This window comes from Cervus canadensis, chromosome 4 (genome assembly GCF_019320065.1).
Source record: "Cervus canadensis isolate Bull #8, Minnesota chromosome 4, ASM1932006v1, whole genome shotgun sequence".
Lineage (NCBI taxonomy): Eukaryota > Metazoa > Chordata > Mammalia > Artiodactyla > Cervidae > Cervus > Cervus canadensis.
The window spans coordinates 70,349,389-70,375,429 of NC_057389.1; the positions used below are offsets into that span (position 1 = coordinate 70,349,389).

A 26,041-nucleotide genomic window follows, 5' to 3' on the forward strand; every position below is an offset into this window, starting at 1 on the left:
TATGACAACAGATAAATCACAGAGGGCAGGTTAAACTTACTTGCTGCTGGTAGCAAAACAAATATGCAAACATAACCTGGACTTCTGAAATATAATGTACAGTCCTGACAGGCTGTGTCATGTCAGAAATAGGGTTGCTGCCTTTTGCAATGTGGCAGTGAAATCTGTGGTTCTCTAGCTCCCATATGCAATTCAGTTCAGTGTGAAGCGGCTTTTTAGCTTGACACAGTTGTATACCACTGATTAAGATAACCTCTCTGCCTTGGAGGGAGTGTCCTTCAGTTCAGAAGAAATTATTTTTCTATATATCTCAAACAGTTCTACATATCTCCAACTGAACTTTTCTGTTAAAAACATTTCATTTTTATCTTCTTTATTTTTTAGTTTCTGGATTATATTCAAGTAATTACTCCAGTATTCATGTTCAACTGTTATTTCCCAATTGAATTCTTTGGAAACTTTTAAAGTTATATAGACTATAAAGTAAATACTATACTTGCTAATGATTTTTAAAGCCTGAGGACATTGTAGCTATTATACTAAAATAATTCTTGCCTTTCCTCTTAGTAGGATTCTGTGAAAAGTTAGAAGAAAAACTTGCCCATGTTTAAGAAAATATTAATTTCATCTTCAGAGTAAAGCTGCTAAAGTTAGCTTTTGGTCTCCATATGTTTTAAAGAAGTATAACAGTATAGCTCAGTGAGTTATCACAAAATGAACACTCCTGTGTAACCACCAACCACTGACGAAGGATAGTGTTATCTGCATCCCTGGAAGCCCTCTTACTGATTCCTAACCACTGCCCTTTTCCTGTTTCCCAAAGTTAATCACTCTCCCATCTAGATATCATGGATTAGTTTTGTATAAATTGAGTCAGTCAGAATTTACTGTTTTGTCTCTGGGTGTTTTTTCCCCACAGCATTGCTTGTGTGTAATTCCTCCATGTTTTGCATAGCACCACTTGTGTTCCTGGCTGCATAGTATGGCACTGTGTGACCATACCGTGGTGTGTGTAACCATTTTTCATATTCATGGAAATTTGAATTTGTGCTATGATTGATGCACATACACATGCATTTCTGTTGAACATATACTTAGATGTGAATTGTTAGATCATGGGTTCAATTTTAGTAGGTAATCAAGTTTCCCAAAGTTGCTATACCAATTTGCTTATTACCAGATGTGTATGAGAGCTGTGGTTGATAACATGTCTTCTCCAAAACTTGATATTATCACTGTGTTTAATTTCAGCCATGCTGGTGAGTTTGTAGAGAGACATTGCAATGAGCTTTCAATTTGTTTTTCCTGATTATTAGTGAGTTAAGCACTTTTTGATATGTATATTGACTGTTTAGAAACCCACTTATGTAGAGTGCTTTTTCAAGTCTGTTATCTGTCAAGTTGTCTGTTTTTCATATTTATTTGTAGATATACTAGACACTAACCCACTGTTGATGATAGATTATTGTTTCATGCTTTGTGGCTTGCTTTCTGTCTTAAGGCATTGTTTGAGGAAAAGAAATTTTTAATTTTAATATGATCTTATTTCTCTGATGTATTTCTCAATCTTTTCCTTCATGGCTCCTACTTTCTGTGCCCTACTTAAGAAATAATTACAATCTTCTGTCATGAATATTTCCCAGTGTTATAGTTGGAAAATTTCATTGTATTACTCAGTCTTCCTTGATTATATACTCTATCAATAAAAATTTAGGTGTATGCCCCCTTCTATATACATGTAATTTATTTATATGGATCATATATGTACGATATACTCACTTTTACATAAAACAGGAACGAAAAAAAGAAAATAGAAAATAATTAGGTAAGTACGAAAGGAGTTGTGTCCTTTTTTCCACATTCTAGTATTATGATACAGCCAGTATTATGCATTTTCTGATTTATACACACTACATTTTATGTCAGCCTTTTTAGAACCAAATAGTATTATCAAGTAAATTATTTAAACTGTTGAATAGGAAACTTAACCTGTTGATAGTCCAATCAGAAAACTTTATTTGGGAATTTTTAATTGGTATAAATTTGAGAAAATGTTTTCTATAAGGCTATGTGCCTTATAGAGAAAATTTATTTCCTCAATTTTCACACACTGTAATTTAGGAAATACCACAGTCTCAAATTAGTTAGGCATGTGACAGACTCAGCAAATACTTGATTTTTTTTCCAAAATGTAGATTTAATCATTTTATTTCCCTGCTTTGAGTTCTCAAATTTAACAGACATCTCCTTACATTAAATATTTGTCTAAAGGTTTTCTTATTTTTATAAGATTTGCTCAGATAGAAACTAATCACAAAAAGTTAAAGGATACAACTTGCACAGATTTCCTTCTTTTCTATTTAATAACTTAAAAAATTTTTAAAAATTGTTCTATTTTTCAGTATGTAAGTTTGTGGTTTAAGATGGCTTTAGTCACTAAGCCAAATAAATATCCTCCAACTCTCTCTGTCTCAGAAAGTTTCTTACATGTGGCATTGGCAGTCCCCATATTAGACTGTTTAAATGGTGTTTTAGAATTAGATCACATATTTTTTTCTGCAAGAATTGACATATTTTAAAAGAAAAGAAACGCAGCTCTAAACACTCAGATTTGCCTGTTTATTCAACCTTCTAATCTATACATATCTTGACAAGTTAATTTGAAATCTTTACCTCCCTCCCTGCCCCCAGCAAAAAATAGAAAATAAGGGGCTATTTCTGGCTCTTAAATTATTATCCTTTTAGTGTTAGAATATTCCTCTGTATCAAAAATAAAGTCTTATGAACTTTTTCTTTAACCTGTATGTGAAAGTAAGGTCTCAAGAAAAACAATTTGAAGAACACCTTACTATTAATTAGGTTTCAAAACAATCAAGAATGAGATAGGTTTCCTGGAATTATTTAAGCATCTGGTTTCCTAATAACCTCTACTAGGTAGCCATTAGTTTTTTTTTTGTTTGTTTGTTTTAATTGGAGAATAATTGCTTTACATCATTGTGATGGTTTTTTGCCATATTAGCCATTAGTTTTTAAAGGTGGTTACACAGTTATCAGAAAAATTGAATTCTGAGGAGGTGCAATTTTAATGCATTTGAGCCGGAGTAAAAAGTTTGGATGTAAAAAGTGAAAAACAAAGGCAAAAGTTTGATATGGTTAAAATTTATTGTACTAAAGGCAACTTCTAGAGTATAATACATTTTGTTAATATGCATGCATAATCTGAAAGTTGGTAAATTGTGTATGTTAGTGTCATAATATCAGTAGTAGCTATTATGATAGTGAGCTTACTAATTGCAAAATAGGTAAGAAATTAGGAATTACTGAAGTAAAATGAAATCTGTTGGAAAAGCATTGTAAGTATCTCAAAAATGTAAAAGACAGATTGGAAACATGAATTTCAAATTGTACTGCAATGCATCTAACCATTTCTAGATCATGTAATCTTTTTAACTCCAAAGAGGGGTGCTCATGAAAGGCCACTGTAAGAGATCCCCTGTAATAACTGATGAAGACTTTCCTATCACTGAGAGATTGCTTTTGATAAAAAAGATTGTTTTTTTTCCCTTCAGATTGTTCCAAACCAATATGTTTTGGGGTACTGAAATCTGCCAGGTATGAACTGTTCTGTCTTTGAATTCACCTGCACTACTTTTCACCAGAATTTCATGCTTTTTGTATTGCTTTTCTTCAATGAATAAAGGATCAAAACCTGAGTATTTACCCCTATGCTCTGTGCTCACATCAGAATATTCATTAAACAGTTATACCTCTGTGACCTTGAATTCTCCATAAATAAAAATTTAGAGTGCATAAATTGACTTCCGTGTAGCTTTGGGGCAACACTGAAAGTTTCAGTTCTGATATAGATGAACTGCAAGGCAACCCTGTGAGGAATAGTTAGAAAAAATGTAACACAAAAGTTAGGAAGGGAAACTGGATGACAAAGAATGGAGATTTTTACAACAAAGACTTGGGAAAGGTTAAGAGAAAATACGTCAGACCAGGTATGCCTGATCCTAGATAGGCATCAGGATAGCCTTCTGCAGCTTTCTTTTTGTTGATGTTAATTTTGTTTAGACTTAATACATCTGCCCTGGCCTCAAGATTCACAGCATCTTTGGGAGTGGCTCTGAGGACAGAAAAATTGTATTCCTGTTTTTGGTTCTGTTAGAGCCAAAGTTGAGAACTGTTGTAGCATGGCTATGCAAGTCATCTTATCTTTTTCACTTTGCCACCAATCTTTTAAAACAACACTAAAACAAAATCTAAAAAATAATACAATATCCGTTATTACAATTTTATGTTGTGGTAAATTTCAGTAATACTATCTTTACCAGTTTTTATTGTTTGTAGTGAAGGAATATTAGACTAGTTAGTTCATTATCTTCTTCCTTTAAAGTCAAAATTCTTACCATGTTATTCTGTTTATCTTAGTATATTCAGGACTCGTGTGGTTGGGGCTGTGTCAAATATATGAGTGATTACAGGTCCTTACTTTTTATTGAAAAATTCTTTACTTTTTGTTTTATGACAACAAGTAGGTTCCCAAACATTATTCCAGAGATTACTATGCCCTAGCATTCGTCTGTCAGACATCTGGGTAGATCAGATGACCTGGCCATGGTAAACTGCTGAGTCTCATATTCTAGTGTTCATTTGTCTTAACGTCGGGTTTTAAATCTAAACATATTTGTCTGATGTAGGATTTTGAAGTTACCATGATATAGATAAAACGTAACTTTTATTTGTAATGGTAATAAACTGTTAAAGTATTAGTAAATAAATAATTGAGAATGTGAAGTTGACTAGAGAATTTTGAAGTGAGGAAAGATAGTTGAGGTCAGTTTATGCCCTCTCCCCAACCCCACCATGGCTCTCCTTCTCCACTGCATAAAATTTGAATTCTAAAAGATTAAAAGATATTCCAGTGTGGCTGAGATGGTCTGTGGATTTACATCAAGTAAACTATATTATTTTGTGATTTTTAAAAAACAGTTTTTCTCTTTCTATACTTAATTAAAATCTTAAAGTGTTTAATACAGTGCAGATTTTAAGCTGCCTTTAGATGACTTGTACTTCCTATTATATTTTTGTTTCTTTGCAGTTTCTGGGCTTGAGACCAGTTCCACATCTGATTTTATGAACCAGCAATGAGACAATGGCAGTAAAGTTTAAATCAACATATTGATTCAATTAATTGTGCTTCACATAAGTCACTTAACAGTCATATTTGTTATTCAGTGGTATGTTTGTCATAAAGTTAATATGTTTCAACAGTTTCTAAGGATTGTATTATTGCTATTTTTTCAAATTTGATTTTATGAATAGTGATACTATATATTACCCCAAACTTCCCTAAGCAATTGTAGTTGATCCTTTTTACTCATGCCTTCTTTTGGTGGGGGGAGCATAATTTTTACTTTCAGACATCTAGTTTTCATTATCTTGCAGCTTATTGATAATTATTCAGTTGTTGAGATAATTGAAAAAAATGCATTTTATCTTTTATTTTGTAAGGAATCCTTTGAACTTGAAGCAGAAACTGTCTTTTTGAAATTCACTACATGGATTAGGTTTTCTTAATTAAGCACTGAGTGTCATAATAGTAAATTTTTACCCTTCAGATATAAAAATGACTGATTTCCCATTTGTAGACAATTTATATTGAATTGAAATGCTGTGAAGTTTTAAATTTTGTGTGAATCTCAGAAAAGTTAGCTCTTCTATTATACAAGTGAGCAGGTAAGGTTTTTGTGTATAAGTTTATTCACCAGATGGAAGTAGTCTCGTTGAAAAGTTTAAAAAGTAGTCCTGCGTAGGGTAAGACGGAGGCCTGAGCACACCTGTTGATTTTCCGGTCCCTCCTGAGATGTCACTGAAATAGATGCGTAGAAGCACAGAAAGAATAGATTGATGAAGCAAAGAAAATCAGAGACTCGCTAGTACTTGTTAAGTTTTCAACAAATGACTGGGAGAAGGAAAGATGGGAGTGAGATGACTGATGAAACAAGCTGTGAGGAGGCTACAGAGGAGGTGAGAGGAAACTGACCAGCCTGTCTGAGCCTGAAAGAGCCCCTGAACTGAGAATCTGCCAGGTATGAAGTAGGGCAGGAAGAAGATATAGAGCTGAAACAGGAGGATTAATCAAAGGTCTGTCCATGAAACCAGAACAGTTGGCTCCCCTGCTGCACTTCTCATCCCCAGGCCAGAAACCAGAGCCTCATCTCAGAAGGAAGGCAATGAACCATATGGGAAGGAGTAAGGTTTCTGTTGTGCATCTTGGCACTCTACAAGTAAGTCTGCATTATTCTGGCCTTTGAGGGACTGCAGCCTCACAGCTGGCTTCCTGCACGCTCACTGTAGCTCTAGAGTGAAGCTTGCCTGTGTCCAAACACGCTGATGTGTCCAGAGCTCGAGTTAATGGTGCCAAGGAGGCAAGAAGACAGATGAAATCTGTTTTCATTATTATGTTTGTCTATTGTCTCTGAAGCCCTCATATTATTACAAGTGCTTAAATTTCTATGTTCTTATCATCATTTTGATTGTTCATTGAATATTTTTCCACAGTGTGACAGATTTTTCACAAATGGAAGCAGATTTTATTTTCAAGAGTATCTCACTTTTGGTAACTCAGAAAGCTACCAAAAACTGCTTTTTCCTCCCAAGATGTTTTAAGTTTGCTAATATATTAGTAGGGTATGATTTAGGAACAATTAGTCTTTATATTTAATAATCTTAGCTTAAATTTAATGATAGCATAGGCTAATATTGATATTTAATAATGTGCACATATTATTCAGATTTATTTGGCCTCTTGGGTTATATCATTTTTTTGCCTATAAGAGATATAGAATGCTTTATTAAAGCAATGAGAAATGTTGATCTCCTTAAGAGGAAGAGAAGAATATATTTCTTGTCTTTAAAACATTTAGTAATGTGAATTGGGTTGTAGTGTTCAGACAACTGCAGTTAAACTCAATCTTAATTTTTCTCATTTCCTTAAATTTTCATGGATATGCATATGGACTTATTTTTGTATTCATTTTCAGCTAAATAAATTAGTCTAACTATGCATGACTGAAATTACCTTCCATAAAAATTTCCAAAAGCATTTGAGAAATAGCCCAAGGGTGGTTAAGTCTATCATATTTTACTTGATTTAAATGTTGTGCCTAGCTTCTGTATGGATATATGATCAGAAGAAAGAATCTCAGACTTAATGAAAGTTAATTATACTGTTGTAAAAGTCCAAAATGAGCTTGTATCACTGAATGAGACTGACCTTGGAGACTAGTGGAAACTTCAAATGGTAGTTTCCAACTTCCATTCATTTTGGAGTTATTAAGTGTATGAAAAATATATTATAGCTGTTCCTGAAGGTCAGTAAACATGGACATGGTCATGCTGAAGTATATTTTGGATATTGATTTTAATCTGTAATAGACTTTTGTATTCTGTACTTTGGGTGCTAGAGAAATTACCATCCTCATGCATTCTCACGACAGTTGAGATCTGAAAAGTCTTAATTAACGGTCCTTAGTTTTATGTTTCAAGAAGTTGGAGGATAGGCATTTCCCCCCCTATCTTATTTTGACTTTAGAAACAAGATACAAACAAGTTCTTTAGATCTTGTAAAGACCCTTAATAGGTACTTGAAAATATGGCTTGTTACTGTCTACTGAGTAGAAAGATCTTTTTTCTCCTATTTAATATTTTAATTCCTGTATTAACCCATTCCCAGATGCCTTGTGCTGTAGAAACATTTATTTATTTTCATCTGAAATTTACAAAAGGAAAATGCACAAGAAGGCATATTTTAACAAAACAAGGAAGACAAAACAGCTTTTGACACTTGGCCTGCCCTTAATGAGTACATTGCAAGTTGAAGGCTTGTTTAGATCTTTAAAATTACCTTTTATGAGCATTCTTAGCAGTGGGCCCTCAGCCTGAAATCATGGTGTCAGTTTAGGTCTTCAGGTTCTTTTTTGTAAATACCAGTTCTTTTCAATATTAGGTAAATTTCTTAGGAAGAAAAATAAGACATCAAATTTATTTACTGAACAAAATGAAAACTATTGTTGTAGATTCAGGTCAATTCTAATTGGAACATTTTAAGAGATAATTTGAATATTCTCATATATGGACTGTTTTAACATAATGTAACTCAAGCTTCTGTGGTCATATGAAGTTTGGGGGAAGTAATTTTCCAAGAATTAGTACTGAAACTTTCTGAGTTAGAAATTCATAAATCTGATTTCATTATATGGTTCCATTCCATATAGGACATTCAAAGCCATATATAACTATTTTTGTCTAATTAGTTTTAAAGAGGGTTTAGAACCTTTTGGAACAGTACAGTGGTGACGTTTACTCACCAGTAAGGACTTATTGATGTACAAGTGTGGGTATATGTGAAGAAAAGCAAATTCATATTAAATCTAAAGGCATAGAAATTAGATCCTTTTTTCTATTGTCAGGCATCTCTTTGTGTAAATGAATAAAAGGAATATTTTGAGAACATCCAAAAGCTTTTCTCTTACTCTGTGTTCTTATTCTTTTCTAAAAATGTCTGGAGTCTTAATATATATGCTTATATTCCTCCCTGACAGTCATTCTAAAATACTTTTGTACTTTAATTTCAGATTGTTATTTCTTTTTAACATTATGTATCAATAATGATTTAAATTTAGTTTTACAAAATTTAATTTAGTAAATTGAGTTTTACAGCTTTTGGACATTACAGTTTCTTGTATTTTTACATGTTCCTCATTTTTGTTTGGTTTTCTAGAATTGATAATTTAATAATTCTTTTTTTAAATTAAAAAATATTTATTTGTGGCTGTGCTGAGTGAATAAATATTTGCAGTGCTCTGGCTTTCTCTAATTGTAGACAGTGGGGGCTCCTCTTCATTGTGGTATGTGGATTTCTCATTGTGGTGACTTCTCTTGTGGAGCGCCGGCTCTCGGGTGCGTGGGCTTCAGCAGCTGCAGCTCATAGGCTCTAGAGCATGGGCTCAGCAGTTGTGGTGCATAGCTTAGTTGCCCCACAGCATGTGGAATCTTCTCAGAGCAGGGATCGAGTCCGCACTGGCAGGTGGACTCTCAACCACTGGCCCACCCAGGGATGCCAATAATTCATTTAGATTGTACCTGAAGGTTTTGAGCTAGTCTGAGTCTTAGAAAGAAAGAAAGTGAAGTCGCTCAATCATGTCCAACTCTTTGCAACTCTATGAACTCTGTCACAGGAGAGTTCCTATGAGGACAGGCTCCTCTGTCCATGGGATTTTTCCAGGCCAGAATACTGGAGTTGGTTGCCATTTCCTTTTCCAGGGGATCTTCCCAACCCAGGGATCGAACCCAGATCTCCTGGATTGCAGGCAGACTCTTCATTGGCTGAGTCACCAGGGACGTCTGAGTCTTTGCATGACTGAAAATGTGTATTTAATCTCTCGCTTGATTTCTAATAGGGCTTGACCGAATTCTACATATAAATAATCTCACCTGAGAATTGAGGGCTCCTTTATTGACTTCTGGCTTCTCTGGTGGCTCAGATGGTAAAACGTCTGCCTACAATGTGTGACCCAGGTTCAATCCCCGGGTCAGGAAGATCCTCTGGAAAAGGAAATGGCAACCCACTCCAGTACTCTTGCCTGGAAAATCCCATGGACGGAGGAGCGTGGTAGGCTACAGTCCACGGGGTTGCAAAGAGTTGGACACGACTGAGCGACTTCACTTTTCACTTTCACTTTTTATTGACTTCTGTTACCTGATTTTGTTAGAAATAATTCTGATAGCAATATGATTTTTATACTTTTGTAAATAGCCATTTTCTCCTTCCTTCTGCCTATTCCCCCCACTGAAGATTTTGAAATTTATATCCATAGCATCCTGATAGTACACTTAGGATGTGATTCCTTTATTTCTCTTGAATACTTTTTCATCTAGTTCTTTCTGTTTTGTCATTCTGGTAGGTAATTTTACTGGAGTTTCTAAACCTACTGGAGCGTCTAACTCTACCTTCCATTTCTCTTTCTTTATATGTTTTCTTCATTTTACATTGGTTATGGAGGCTCTCTTGTCCTTCTTGTCTAATGCAGTATTTTTTCCTTTAGCTGAACCCTTTAAACTATCAGTCTGTTTTTTTTAGGCTTTGTTTTATCATTACTTTATCAGGCACATTTTAAATTATGTATAACTCTTTTTCAAAATAGCCTGTTATTTTGTTGTTGTTGATGTACTGTCTTTTCATTTCACTGAGAATGCCAACTATATTTAAAGTTTTCTTCTGTTTCTTCTACTCCGCCTGAATGATATTTTCTCATTTTAAATTCAATGGCTTTGTTGCTAATTTTTCTTCAAATGGCTAGTGATTCTTGGTTATTAGTATGTATGGTTGAAAGCATAGATGGAGTTGTTTTCATGCCTGGAGAGTATTTATACTCTTCAGCCAGATGAGACTCCATCCCTCTGGGGGATAATAAGATTCTTATTACAGAAGCCTTCATCCAGTGACTGCAGGGCGAAAGGAGGAAGCACTGCTGAGCAGGGTGTTCCTGTTGCAGGATTTTGACCTCTGGGTTTGGGAGTGTTTTCCCATACATTGCTTGCCTTTATTTGCTTTGTTTCTCTCATCCCACCATCTACTCTGGGACTCTGCATAGGTAGAAATCACATTTGAGAAAAGACACACACGCTTTTGTTTGGCCACAAGCTTTATGTTTCTCTGGGCCTCTACAATCTTTTTTGCTTATTTTAGATTTAGTTTTGCTGATTTGATTTTTTTTTCTTTTAATTAAATCTCTGATTTTTAGTTTATAGAATTTCCTCATTTTCTGGCTTACAGTAAGTGGTATTCTTTCTTATTTTACTGCACTATCAATGTTTCTTCCTTTAAAAAATATTTTTTGTATGTGTGCAATTTGAAGGAAAGGGGAAGAGGTGAATGTGTCCTTATTTTTTGTTAAGAGTACAGATTTCAAAATGACAGACTGAAAAAATAAAACTATTTAATGGAGACTAATCAACATTTTAAAAGAAGGAAAATGTACTGAATGTTTATAGTACTTAATGAGTTTATAAAAGCCATTTATTTATCATTAACCTTCTTCATGAGTTCATTTTTTACCCCCAGAAAACAAATCAAAGCTTACTGACTTTGGAGTAATTTCTTGGGCAATGTTTATTGTTAATCATCCTATTTAAGAGGAACTTGCATTAAGTGGTATTTTTATTATGGTAACAAATGGATCATTTTGATATATTCAGTACTGACCCATTTTATTAAGTAGGCATGTTATTTTCAAAAGTCGTGTGGCTTGTCAGCATTTTTATTGATAAATTTTAACTTAGCAATATTAAGAGAAGTAACCCTTAGGAACTTTAATGGGGATTATAAAAGAACTTTACTGTTTTGTCCTAGAAAAGATTCAGTAAAAAACAAAAATCAGGTATTATATTAATAGTCATACAAAGTAGTAACCATCTGTACAAGTAAATTAACTACCTGTTAAAATGGAAAGATTGATTTTTATAACCTCATTTTAACTAATTACATTTTTAGAAAATGAATGTAATTTTAAATTAGGGCTTGAATGTCATATTTTTCATAATTGTTTTTGAAACAAAGTTTGCTAATAAGTGTTTAGAAGAGAATAATTTATTTATGTAGTTGTGTTTTATTTATTGTATATGTACTAAATGTTTTTTCATTAAATTCTTCAAAAATAGGAAGGCGTGGAGTAGCGTTCTCTTTTAAAAGTTAGAAATTATTAACACATCATTAAGATTGCTTTTGTATATGAATTTCATGATTTCATTTTTGTCTTTTACATTTTTTTTTAGCAAAACCAGTTCCTACTTTAGAGACCTCAGTAACTTGTAGAAATTTGTTGCTTTTCTTTTAAAAGTGCACCTGCATCCAAAACGGATTAAAAGCATACTTAAAAAGAAAACTGCCATAATGAGTAACATTTCTCAGTACTGCCTAATTTGTCAATATGGCTGGTTTTGATTAAAAAGAAGTTGATTACAATGTTCAAAACTGTTTATTGAACAGAAAAGCTGGATACAATCAGAAATAAGAGGTTTGCCTGTGGAGATACTGAATCTGAAACTCTTGATGTGACAATTGGTATTTTCTTTTAAGGTTTTTACTAATCTTTCTAGGGTAATACCAAGTATCAATGGTTCTACAAGTTTTGGGAGGATATTCTTTTTGGGGTAGGGGAATGGTGATGCTTTTATTTAACATTTGTCATTTTAGTAAGATTAGAGTGATGTTCAGTGTACTCTTATCATATCTTAGTAAAACTCTTTTATCAAATTGATCAGTATAGCCTATAGCTGAGTATTTCCAAGAATACATTATCATGACTAGAAGTTTTTTCATTTAGTTGCATTTATTTGTCATCTTTCTGATTATTGACCAAAATACTTGACTCTGGCCTCTTCTTTTCTTTGTTTGTATCCTTTTCTCATTTTATTTTATTTTCTCATTTTTATTTTGATTTTTAACTTTCACAAATATGGACATATTTTATATATATCCATATCTCTGGCTTCTTCATTCCTATCAACCAGCATGGATTTTTTAGTGCCTGACTTTTATCTTCACTTATTAACTTAAATTGTTCCTATTTATAGTTTACAGCAAACTCAGTGCTCCTATTCTGCATCTTCTTGATGTCTCGTCAACCTCTGGTATTTCTGGCCAGTCATTCTTAGTGTTTTGACTTCAGAAATATTATTTTTTCCTTAGTTTTATAATAACTTTAGGTAATATTTGTTGAGCACTTAGTTTGTGTCATTTGCTATGCCAAGCATTTTTCATGACGTATAATCATTGCTACAATCCTGAGATTAGTTACTCTTGTTAATCCCAGCCACAGAAAAGGAAAGTGAGGAACTGAGAGATTAATTACTTTGGGTGAAGCCATTCAACTGACAAGTGATGGAGCCAGGGCTGGAACACAGGCAGTCTGACTCAAGAGCTGGTGCTTTCAGCTTCTAGATGTTGCTTTCATCATCAGCATTTCCTCTCATCTTTTTCTGTTTGAGTCCAGGTGTTGATGATTTCATTTCTCCCACTCTTACCTATCATGTTAAGTATTTCTGTATTCCTCAAAACTGTTGAAATATCAGTTAATGAAGTTTTCAACCCACTTGGAGTTATGGAAAAATTTCTTTTTGTTGTCCTTTGAAATGAAATTTTAAGAGAGCAATCATTAAAGGGTGCAAAGTTAGACCTAAAAGGATGCAGAAGTGACCTGTATAGGTTTTTTTTTTAAAAATCATATCCATAATTCTTCAGTTTCCTATTTGCCAGTACTATAACAAGACATTTTTATGCTTAGATTTCATCATTAGCGGTTAAGATTTGATCTTCTTAGAGTTGTGGAGACTGAATTTAGGGCCAGATTTCTCAGTGTTACACTCAGATTTGAGAGTGTATAACTCAACTCATTATAAAATGGATGATTGTCTAAATGTTGGTTATCAAATTCTTGGCTTTGCATTCCCATGTCTTTTACTGAGCTGAAGATAAAATGCCTATGAATTCTGTTCTTTACATTTTGCACCATCTGAATGAAATTAATTTTTTATGACTTCAGTGCTTATTTCCAAAATAATTTGAGGTACAAGTTAGGCCCATTTGTACTTTATTTGGCAATATTTCTATATTAAAAATGTACCATGTATTATCAGGAACCGTTGTTTCCTTTTTAAAAAATGAGTATAAAATTAATAAACAGTGCTTTGAAAGTTATTTCTTTAATCACTGTAATAGGAACAGTTAATGTAGCAAGGAAAAAAACTTGAAATAAGGTTTCATAGTTGGCTGTCATGACTAAAAATTTCTGTGTTTTTATAGAAGTTGAGTAATATATAGGCAGGCTTTTATTTATATACACACACATTTTAGAAAGTGAGTAGTTCTTATTTTGCTCTTTGAGGACTATTAAACGCATGTTTTAAGCAGCGGGTATATTTGACTTACTTTAAAACAGTCCTTGAGACGATTAAGAGTAGAGAGAGCTGGACTTTGTCCAGAGTGTGAGCCTATACCCTGGTGTTTAAAATACCACCTTCAGAGCCTTTAACTAATAATATCGTGGTCCCTAAATCTAATTAACGGTTTCAGGTCCCAACCACTTGCTGCCATTTAGGATCCTTCTGGCTCTGCTTTCTCAGGTATACATTTTCCTTGGATGAATCCTGGTGATTAAAATGCAGGGCGTGGTGCTGGGGGAGAAGAAGGGTTTTATTTTGCAGATTTATTCAACAGTAATTGAGGTCAAATTTTGAATGTATGTTTGAAGCCATAAAATTGTTTAATATTCTAGTTCATTCCCTTTAGTAGTTTAAAAAATTATTGCTTAGTGAGAGTTCACTAGTCAGAATATTCCTTCATTAAAATCTAGCTTTGTCATGTTGCTATTCATTCCGCAGCACCACACATCACTGTTACCCCCACCATAGCACTTAGCATGCAAAGATTTGATTTTCTACTCTTCTCAGTCTCCTGTCTTATCAGGAGAGAAGAGGGCATTAGCTGCAGTGCCAGGTAAAAGGCAAATCAAAGTTTAATTTGAAAATAGCAGCCTGCAATCTTGAGACCCACCTGTTGGCAAACAGGAGACAGCATTATGATCTCCTTTATGACTTCTGGATCTGGGCCTTGCACCATATTGCTAATTTCTCACTTGCTCTTCTTAGCATGTTTTTTTGCCTAGTTAGCTTGGTGGAGAGAGAACATTTCTGTTAGATTTTGCAAAATGTCTTCAGCAACTTGAAAGATGTGTCATCTAAATGCAAAACATGGTCAGTCCTGTTACTCTAAGGCTTGGTTGAATGATTTGTTTGCCATCGTAAAGAATATTTACTTCTTTAAAGCAGGTCTGTGCTATGTAAGTGACAGATAGTGCTTACCATACATGAGTTCATGTCTTGAAAACCTAAGATACTATATTCAGAGTATTTGGCATTTCATTTTGTTTTTGTATATTCATGAAAACACATAGTGAAAATATTTCTGATACTAACATTATGTTTTAATCTCTGGATTAGGTCACCAGTGAAAATAGATCTAAATAGACTCATTCTATTCAAGACATTTTATCTACTTCACAAAACAGTAACACAGTTTTGCATTATTTGGTAGTCTTTATACAGAAGACATTACATCTAAGAATAACTGGAAGATGCGGTTTTAGTGTGAAGCAGTGTCATGTGTAGCTCAGCTGGTAAAGAATCTGCCTGCAATGCAGGAGACCCCAGTTCGATTCCTGGGTCAGGAAGATTCCCTGGAGAAGGGATAGGTCTTGGGCTTCCCTGGTGGCTTAGATGGTAAAGAATCTGCCTGCAATGTGGAAAACCTGGGTTTGATCCCTGGGTTGGGAAGATCCCCTGGAGAAGGGAATGGCTACTCACTCCAGTATTCTTGCTGGAAAACTCCATGGACAGAGGAGCCTGGCAGGCTGCAGCCCACGGAGTCTCAGAGAGTTGGGCACTACTGAATGACTTTCACTTTCAGTGTTATGTGGGAAAGGAGACCTATCCTCCACATACTCCTGCCTAAAACGTGATTCTTTACCTACTGGCTTTTTATCATTCTTGGAAAGTCAGGATTTTTCATGCAGTTCTAATAGTACTGTTGAAATCGACCTTCATTATAGTACAGTTGTCTCTTAGTGTCAGTGGGGGATTGATCGCAGGATTCCCTGCGGCTCCCAAATCTGAGGATGCTCCGGTCTCACAGTGTGCCCTCAGTACCTGCTGACTCCACATCTGCAGCTTGCTGAACCCTCGGGTGCAGAACCTGTGGATCGAAACCTTCCAATGGAGAGGCTGACTATATACTGATTGAAAAAACTCCATGTCTAAGTGAATCCGCTTAGTTCACATCCTAGTCCTTGAAGGATCAACTAATGTATATGTAAATGTATCTGGAAAGGGCCTCTCTCTGACAGCCCACAGGTATGAAAATAGCTGTCAGAATTGTAACCCGCATTTAGGTGAGATCTAAAGGTTGTTACATCCTTACTGGAAATGCAATTTATTTTGGCAATGTTTACATAACTCTGAGTATTTAATTATTAATCTACTATTAATACTTGCTCATTTAAAATGTTACATTTAAGAGAGATTTTGGTTTTCCCTGATCAGTATATTCCACATGGCTTTATTTCCCACTTGACTTGAAAAGACAAAAAAGATTCCATTCAATTTAATAAGCATTTTATTAAACATTTGTTATATTCAAGGTCCTGGGCTAGGTCCGTGTAGAGCATAAAAAATGATGGGGTGATGGTGATGACAAGGATGATTGATTCCTTACTGAATACCAGGCCAGGCATCTGACTAAGTCCTTCTATACAGAATACGTATTTCATCTTCATATCCCTGTCCAGCACAATCTGGAATCAAGATTGCCGGGAGAAATATCAATAACCTCAGATTTCCAGATGACACCACCCTTATGGAAGTGAAAGAGGAGAGTGAAAAAGTTGGCTTAAAGCTCAACATTCAGAAAACTAAGATCGTGGCATCTGGTCCCATCACTTCATGGCAAACAGATGGGGAAACAATGGAAACAGTGACAGAGTTTATTTTTTGGGGGGCTCCAAAATCACTGCAGATGGTGACTGCGGCCGTGAAATTAAAAGATGCTTGCTCCTTGGAAGAAAAGTTATGACCAACCTTTACAGCATGTTAAAAAGCAGAGGCATTACTTTGCCAACAAAGGTCCATCTAGTCAAAGCTATGATTTTTCCCGTAGTCATGTATGGATGTGAGAGTTGGACCATAAAGAAAACTGAGAGCCAAAGAATTGATGCTTTTGAACTGTGGTGTTAGAGAAGACTCTTGAGAGTCCCTTGGGCTGCAAGGAGATCCAACCAGTCCATCCTAAAGGAGATCAGTCCTGAATATTCATTGGAAGGACTGATGCTGAAGCTGAAACTCTAATACTTTGGTCACCTGATACGAAGAGCTGACTCATTTGAAAAGACCCTGATGCTGGGAAAGATTGAAGGTGGGAGGAGAAGGGGATGACAGAGGATGAGATGGTTGGATGGCATCACCGACCCAATGGACATGAGATTGAGTAAACTCCGGGAGTTGGTGATGGACAGGGAGGCCTGGCGTGCTGCAGTTCATGGGGTCACAAAGAGTCGGACATGACTGAATTGAACTGAACTGAATCCCTGTCAAGTAGGTGCTATTATTACCCCCGTGTTACAAATGAGGAAACTGAGGCAGAGAGCATTTCATAATTTGTTCAAGATAGTGACTTCTGAAGATGGCTTTGAAACACAAGCAGTTTGATACCAGTGGTCACACCCTTAAGATCCTATCCTAGAGCAACTTTCACCCTGCTAGAAAATGATGGTACATTCACAGGGAAAATACAGTACACAGTAGAATGTGTTAGGTGCCGCACTACTAGCTGAAGTGTGGGAAGAACTCAGAAGGAGACTTGTTTGGGAGATTGGGGAAGGCCTCATGTGAGAGGTGCTTCAGCTGAGCCTTGAAGAATGGCAGGATTTTGCCATGTTTAAGTTAGAGAAGTACATTCTTATTGAAGGGGGAAGTGGGGATAAAGGCATTGGTTTGAGAAAATACACAGGTGTTCAAAGGTAGTAACTGGCACGTTTGTATGGCATCCTTGCAGAGAGAGCAGGAAAAAGATAATTCAACTTGCTTTATACAAAAATTAAAGTGGCAACCTGGGAAATTTGAACTTTTGCAAATAGTGAAGAATCTTTGGAGGGTCTGAAGTCTAGAAAAAGAAGTTCATGATCAGAATTGGATGGATTGAAGGAGGAAGAGAAGAATGGCCGTGAGACACTGAAACATGGGCAGAGAGCATATTTAGTGATTGCATCAAATATTTCAAATAAATTTTTACTCTGTAACTAAATGAAAACTTAAGATGGCCAACATTAATTTGAATATATGGGAAAGAAAAAATCTTTGTGCTTACACAGACCCTTAAATAAAATGTGTAGATTTTCATTTAAACTTGAAAACTCAATTTTCTGGTATTAAATTATAGATTCAAAATATCAGTCAGAAGTCAAAGTGTTTGTTCAGTTGTGTCCTACTTTTGCAACCCCATGAACTATAGCCCATCAGGCTCCTCTGTCCATTGGGATTATCCAGGCAAGAATACTGGGGTGGTAGCTCTTTCCTTCTCCAGGGGATCCTCCTAAGCCAGGGATCAAACCCAGGATCTCCCGCATTGCAGGCGGATTCTTTACCGCCTGAACCACCTTCAAATTATAGATTATTTAAAAATGGAATTGTTACATTTTCTTTTTTAACTGTAGGATACTATTTGAATGGAAAGGGATTATCCAAAATGGAATCTCGACAAGGTTTGACATCTCTTTTTTTATAATGATGTACAAAATATTTTATAGATTTTAGTGTTTTACATCTATCTTAGAAGATACTCTCTTAAGCTGAAGAAATAGGTCTGAGTTGATGCGACAGAAATAAATCTACTTTCTAAAGAACTCCTCCTATTATGCTCTTTAAATCTCTTTCTATAAACTGACAGTATTTAAAGTACATCATTAAAGTGAGTTTTACTCACAACAAAATTTCATTTTTAGTCATGTGAATGGTCACATGTGAATATCCTGTACTTCAAAGCAGTGTAATAGTGTTCTCTGAACATAGTATTTCTGGAAGAAAGATTTCCTACATGCTTGCCAGTTGGAAGGCTGATAGAGTTGGAGAAATTTGGGCCACTCACTAAACTTGTGATTTCCTAACCCATTTTGTGAACCAAGTTATACTGAGGTCATTATGCAGACTGTGATTTCTCCTTAATGATTTTCACATTTTACTTCATAGGTTATGTTGACCTTTGGATTTCAGGCAGTAAATCAAATAAAACATCTTACTTAGATTAAGTTAGGAAAAAATTAAATATTCTGAACCATAATTTTGTCCAGTATCTTTTTTCAGACATTTTCATGATACTTTTTATGATTTCTATGTAATAAAATGATGTCTTTTTAATTTTAGATTTGTCCCTTATCTTTTTATAAAATCACCTCTAAATACAGTATGTTGATTCTTTTCAGCTATTTTAGCCTCTTCCTAATAAGCACCTCCCTCTCAACTTTCCATGAATGTGCTATGTACTGAGAAGTGCTTTTTAACAATTATTTTGGTTCCTTAGATTGTAAGCCATCTTCGCTTGTATACATATAGGTTATTAAAGAAGATAATGATCTTCCACCCCTAATGATCTATGTCTTGCCAGTCTTAGTTCTTTACCTAGAGAAATAAGGAACAGGAATGGGAGAAATAGTGAATACTCTTCTTTATTCCATTTCTGTATATTCAAGTCCCATCTCCAAATACTAGGTCTAATTTTACCTCTATTACAAATTTGAAGTGAAGGTAAAAGATATTAATTTCCATTTTCCCCCTTTATTTTCAACTTTCTAATCTAAGGTTAATAACTAGAGGGCATTTAAAAAATCATTCTTCTAATCTTGATGTAGTTAAGAATTATATTTTTACATTTTTAAGTCTTTTGCTTGTTTCTCATTTCCTTCTTTGTATTTTTGTTTCTGCCCGTTTTTATCCTTCTTCTAAAGGTAAAGAGATGAAAAAAAAAAAGAGAGATGAGATGCTTGATGGCAGACTTAATTGTGTTCTTTATTTACTCTTTTTATGGGCAAAGTGGGAACCTAAATTATATCTGGGTGTTGGGTTACTTGAATATCAGCTCTGTTAGTCCCTGCAGATTTTTAATATTTTAAATATTTCATAGTTAGAAAGGAAAAGGTATACTGGGAGAAGTTTATGGAGAGCTTTGACTTCTAGTCAAAGAAGGTAGAACTTTAAGTGTTGGTAATGAGGGAGATGCTGACCATTTTTATTAGAAGAGCAACTTGATAAAAGTGGCACTTTAAAAAACTGAATATGGCATCTGTATTTAGCATGATCTAGAGAATGATGAGATTGAAGAAAAAATTTATGCAAATTCAACATTCTACACTTGATCTTAAGCAAAAGGCCAAGAAGCAATGCAAATACAGCATTCTAATTTTTGAGAAATTGGTGCTTAGACCAAGTAGTGGCTTGTGGAATGGGAAAGAAAGGGGAAGGGCTGCTGCTTTCTTTAATATAATAATTTTGGTAAGCATTCCCAAATGCAAGTATAGGTGTATTACTAATCCTGCCTAATGTACTTCATATACTTCAGAACCTATCTCAAATCTAGTTCCTGCTGCATAAATGTAAGTGCTCTCCATTTCAAGCCAAGACCAAACTGAGAGCATGATCAGTAATGTGGTTCTTAATCCTAAGCCACCCACATGGAAGATAATCTTTTATGAAGGACATCAGTTAGCTCTGTTACCATTAATATGTTTTCCAGTTAGTCAGCTATCTTGAAAGAGCCTTTGTCTGTTTGGAAGAGTTCTGATTTACAGCATTGTCCTTGGCTACTTCTACAAGTTTCTGCACACTTTTATTTAAGCCAGTGTCTTCATAAATGTCTAAAAGAGAAACTCTTAAACCATTGTTTCAACCCACTTTAAATAACATTGCTCCACACAAATGATCTGTATTTTTACAAAATCATTAACTTCCAACTACATGGCACAACTCGGTCTTTGTTCACAGCTCTTGGGTAAATCCCACCAGCCTTATTGATTTTATATTTGTTAGAGCTGACTTGAAAGTGAAAATCACTTGTATTCACTTTCAGTTTAGTTCAGTTTAGTTGCTCAGTCATGTTCGACCCTTTGCGACCCTATGAACTGCAGCACGCCAGGCCTCCCTGTCCATCACCAGCTCCCAGAGCTTGCTCAGACTCGCATCCATTGAGTCGGTGATGCCATACAGCCATCTCATCCTCTGTCATCCTCTTCTCCTCCTGCCCTCAATCTTTCCCAGCATCAGGGTCTTTTCAAATAAGTCAGTTCTTCACATCAGGTGGCCAAAGTATTGGAGCTTCAGCTTCATCATCAGTCCTTCCAATGAATATTCAGGACTGATTTCCTTTAGGATGGACTGGTTGGATCTCCTTGCAGTCTAAGGGACTCTCAAGAGTCTTCTTAACACCACAGTTCAAAAGCATCAATTCTTCGGCTCTCAGTTTTCTTTATAGTCCAACTCTCACATCCATACGTGACTACTGGAAAAACCATAGCTTTGACTAGAGGGACCTTTGTTGGCAAAGTGATGTCTCTACTTTTTATTATGCTGTCTAGGTTGGTCATAGCTTTTCTTCCAAGGAGCAAGTGTTTTTTAATTTCATGGCTGCAGTCACCATTTGCAGCCCCCCAAAATAAAGTCTTTCTTTGTTTTCATTGTTTCCCCATCTATTTGCCATGAAGTGATGGGACTGGATTCCATGATCTTAGTTTTCTGAATGTTGAGTTTTAAGCCAACTTTTTCACTCTCCTCTTTCACTTTCATCAAGAGGCTCTCTATTTCTTCTTCGCTTTCTGCCATAAGGGTGGTGTTATCTGCGTATCTGAGGTTATTGATATTTCTCCCTGCAGTCTTGATTCCAGCTTGTGCTTCATCCAGCCTGGCATTTCGCATGATGTACTCTGCATATAAGTTAAATAAGCAGGCTGACGATATACAGCCTTGATGTTCTCCTTTCCTAATTTGGAACCAGTTTGTTGTTTCATGTCTGGTTCTAACTGTTGCTTCTTGACTGGCATACAGATTTCTCAGGAGGCACATAAGGTTGCCTGGTATTCCCATCTCTTGAAGAATTTTCCACAGTTTGTTGTGATCCACACAGTCAAAGGCTTTTGTGTGGTCAATAAAGCAGATGTTTTCCTGGAACTCTCTTGCTTTTTTGATGATCTAACCAGATGTTAGCAATTTGATCTCTGGTTCCTCTACCTTTTCTAACTCCACCTTGAACACCTGTAAGTACACGGTTCATGTACTGTTGAAGCCTGGCTTGGAGAATTTTGAGCATTACTTTGGTAGTGTGTAAGATGAGTGCAATTGTGCAGTAGTTTGGACATTCTTTGGCATTGCCTTTCTTTGAGATTGGAATGGAAACTGACCTTTTCCAGTCCTGTGGCCACTGCTGTGTTTTCCAAATTTGCTGGCATATTGAATGCAGCACTTTGACAGCATCATCTTTCAGGATTTGCAATAGCTCAAGTGGGATTTTATCACCTCCACTAGCTTTGTTCGTAGTGATGCTTCTTAAGCCCCAGTATCTTAAGGCCCTTATCACTTTGGAGCTACACAGAATTTAACCTGTTCTTAAATTAAGTTGTATTCCAGTCACCTATGGAATAATCTATGTCTTAATTCCCGTTCCATTAATCTGTGATTTTTGAAGCGGCTCTATGTGACCTGTCATTAAAAAAAAGTGATATTTGATGGATACTCTTAGCATTCTGTCATTTTTTTCTCATTCAGGTTAGGAAATGTCTTTGAAACCCTATTTATTTTCTAGAACTGTAAAATGCTAGAAATTATATAAAGTGGTTTTAGGTTCACAGTTATTATTGAGAACTTTTTAATAGGTTATTTAAAGGTTTGTTTTATTGACTTGGCCTAGGTCACAAAGCTCATTAACATTAATGACTAGGCTTCAGAGGCATATAGCTTCTCTAATCATCAACAGATACAAAATGTTAAACCAGACTGTATAGCTTTATTATGCTATGAGTCATTTCAGGCAAACATCACATGTAACAGGCAAGAGCTGAACAGTCCAGTTTTAATGTTTGAGTCAAACCTTTGGCTTTTTATTTCTCTTTGTAGATTAACTATAGAGTTTTAAAATTGACATGCAAGGACATTTTTATAGACTTTATATGAATATATAATTCATTAAAATGCTTGGAAATAATCATTCAAAACATTTTTTATTAATCAAATTTAGAAAAAGGATAAACCTGGAGGCACAATTTACTATTTTAAAACTACCAACTTTAAAATCACATTTTTCTTCTCTTAAAGAAGTTTGCATTATATGAGATCTTACTGTTGTTTGAAAATTTATATAAATAGGAGATGCTAAGTGATATATTCTGTTTGTTCCAAAGAGATGATCTAACAGCCTCTGTAGCTGTTTCTAGCTTTTCGTATAAAACAGCAGTGCATCAAAAGGTAGTGAAGAGGGCCTGAAATTTCATCCTTGAAATGAATAATTATGCTTTATTCAAAACAGCTGATTTTACTTTCTTCTACTAACATATAAACAACAGGTCCTTTTAAACTAGTAGTAGTGGACATAATTTGGAATATGCATGCTTATTAGGTCACTTTTGTTAAGTAGAGCTAATAATTTGAGGCATTTGTGTACAGTAGGGGTTGGCAAACATCTTTTCTGCAAAGGGCCAAATAGTAAATATTTTTTAAACACAAAAGCAACCACAGACCATACATAGACCATATATAAACAAATGAGTGTGGCTGTGTTCCAATAAATCTTTATTTATAAACACTGTCAGCAAGCCACATTTAGCCTGTGGACTCCAGTTTACCAACCCCTGGCTTACGTTCATTTGAATTCTTCATTTTCTATCCACCTCTTTAATCCGCTGGTGTTGGCTTCTTCTTACCAAAACACCAAAAATACTTTGGCCAATGTCAGTAGCATCTTCCTTATCACTGAGTCTAAAATAAAAACTTCCTAGTCCTTTTCTCAGTTGGGTTTGGGGAGTCTTTGACACTTGAATTGCACCTTCTTAAAACTCTTTTATCTTTCTTTAGGGTCCATGATAGCACTTTTTGAGTTTTTATCCTACCTCTCAAGACATTTGTCAGGTTTTGTTTTTGCAAAGCTCTACTCTTTTTTTTTTTAATAGCCAGTTCCTTAAATATTAGCGTGCATTAGGGATCTGTTTATATTTTATATCGTTTCCAGAATAAGCAATTTATAGGCACAGAGAGTAGATTGCTGTTGGGACAAGGGGTTAGGAGGGAGGGTTGGTAGATGATAGCTAAAGGGCCCATGGCTTCCTTTTGGGGTGATGAAAAGGCTCTAAAATTAATTGTGGTGATAATTGCATAGTTCTATGAATATACTAAAAACCAATGAATTATACACTTTAAATGGGTGCATTCAATGGTGTATGAGAGCCTCTTGGACGGCAGGGAGGTCAAGCCAGTCAATCTTAAAGGAAATCAACCATGAATACTCATTGAAAGGACTGATGCTGAAGCTGAAGCTTCAGTATTTTGGTCACCTGAAGCAAACAGCCAACTTATTGGAAAAGTCCCTGATGCTGGGAAAGATTGAGGGTAGAAGGAAAAGAGGGCGTCAGAGGATGAGATGGCTGGATGGCATCACTGATGCAATGGATATGAACTTGGGCAAACTCCAGGAGATGGTGAGGGACAGGGAGGCCTGGAGTGCTGCAGTCCATGGGGTCGCAAAGAATTGGACCTGACTGGGTGACTGAACACAAACAAAATGATGTATGGTCATCTCCATAAGGCTGTTAAAAGACTCTAAGTTAAATTCTCCAATGTTGTTATTTTTCCTAAGTTAAAAATTAGGCTCACATTCCACCCTTTACTCAAGTACCATAGTACAGACTGAACAATCTCCCAGTGCTATCTATTTTGAATTCATAATAATAATCCTCAGATACTACATTTTAAATGTAAAATGAAAATCTTATTTATGAACTCCAGATAGACTCAGGATTATAGAAAAATACCAGCCTGTTAGAACCATTTCTTTTTTAGAATATGCATTATTAGTTCATTTGATGATTCCAAGAGGAATTTGCAAATTATAATCAGGTAATTAGGTTAGCAGGGAACTAATGTGGATGGGAAAAAATCAGCTCAGTCTTCATCTGTCAGCATTACAAGTTAAAAACTTGTAGTGGATCAACATGATTACAAATTAACAATTTCTTCTAGATGGTTATTACCTTAAATTAACCTCGTAATCAAATTAGTTACTGTGCCTGCCTGTCTTTAGGGTTTTGGGCCCACATGTGTTGAGGGTGAAATAGGGGGTTTCCTACTATTATGCTGCAGGTTAACAATAGGTTTTCAGATGCCTCTTACTTGATGAATCCAATGCCCTTCATAACATGAAACAATTGTTGAACTTACACTTTTTATTATGTAGACACAGAGCTTCCAATTAGCTGATAAGAACTGTAAATGTAACCAAATTGTGAAATTAATGCTCATGTAGGTACATTTAAAACCTTGACAACTGACCTGACAGTATGAGATGGAAAAAAAATTAAACCAACATTTGTTTTTAATTGCTTTTTTTTTTTAGCACTGTGAATTACATTGTTGCTTAATTTAGGATGCAGTGTGCAGTAGCTGCTGAAAGTACACACACCATCCAGATTTCTGTGAGTTTACTCTCGGTATGGTAAAGTGACTTTATGAACAAAAGAGAAACCCAGACTTGGATACTGAGCTCATAGTCTTTAAAACTACACATTGAAAACATAATATGATTTCCACTTGGTATCTGTAGTTTACCCGGAATCCTTCAGCTAGGATGCTAACATATGTTTTAAGAAATTAAGTAATGTAGCTACTCCTGAATCTGTAGTGATAATGCTTTTAGTAATCAGATAAGTACTTATAATGAGAATAAAGTATAATTTTCAGAAAAAGATAACATCACCTATAATATTTATTACAGGAAGAAAGCTCCATTTTTTGTTATCAGTGCTCTTCTTAACATAATTTCTTACTATATTTAAGAAGCTTCATGTAATCATTCAAAACCTCTTATCTTGCCGATTATATTCAGCAACCACAGCTAAATATTTCAATACCAAAGCTGAAAATCATAGTGACATATCATCATACACATAATAAATTATATTTAATGAATACTATAGGAGCCACATTTTGATTGGTTCCAAGTTTGTGATTTGCTCAGGCATAGCACATTGTTAATTTTTAAGAGGAGAGAAAATATGGTGATGATATGATTGCCAAGCGTATTGTTTTGTCTACACAAGAATAAAGTAATATTTTAGCCAGAATGAAGAGAGCATATACAGATAACAGTAAATGTTCTAAAAGCTGCAGTATATATCCC

The 26,041-nt window shown here is 35.2% G+C and overlaps 1 protein-coding gene across 4 annotated transcripts in view; it reads left to right on the forward strand.

The window, feature by feature from the left end:
* The window catches only part of COMMD10 (COMM domain containing 10), a 179,872-nt gene that overhangs the window by 142,422 nt on the left and 11,409 nt on the right, over window positions 1-26,041 (forward strand). Inside the window, exon 6 of one of the 4 annotated variants that reach the window (XM_043465847.1) lies at window positions 5,105-5,158. The exons of 2 other annotated variants lie outside the window; for them this stretch is intronic. In XM_043465847.1, the coding sequence (XP_043321782.1) occupies window positions 5,105-5,143 (39 nt within the window). In that variant the 3' untranslated portion in view covers window positions 5,144-5,158. Of the gene's footprint in view, window positions 1-3,569; window positions 3,613-5,104; window positions 5,159-26,041 lie in introns of those variants that run through there. One more of the 4 variants, XM_043465848.1, reaches the window with a different exon arrangement.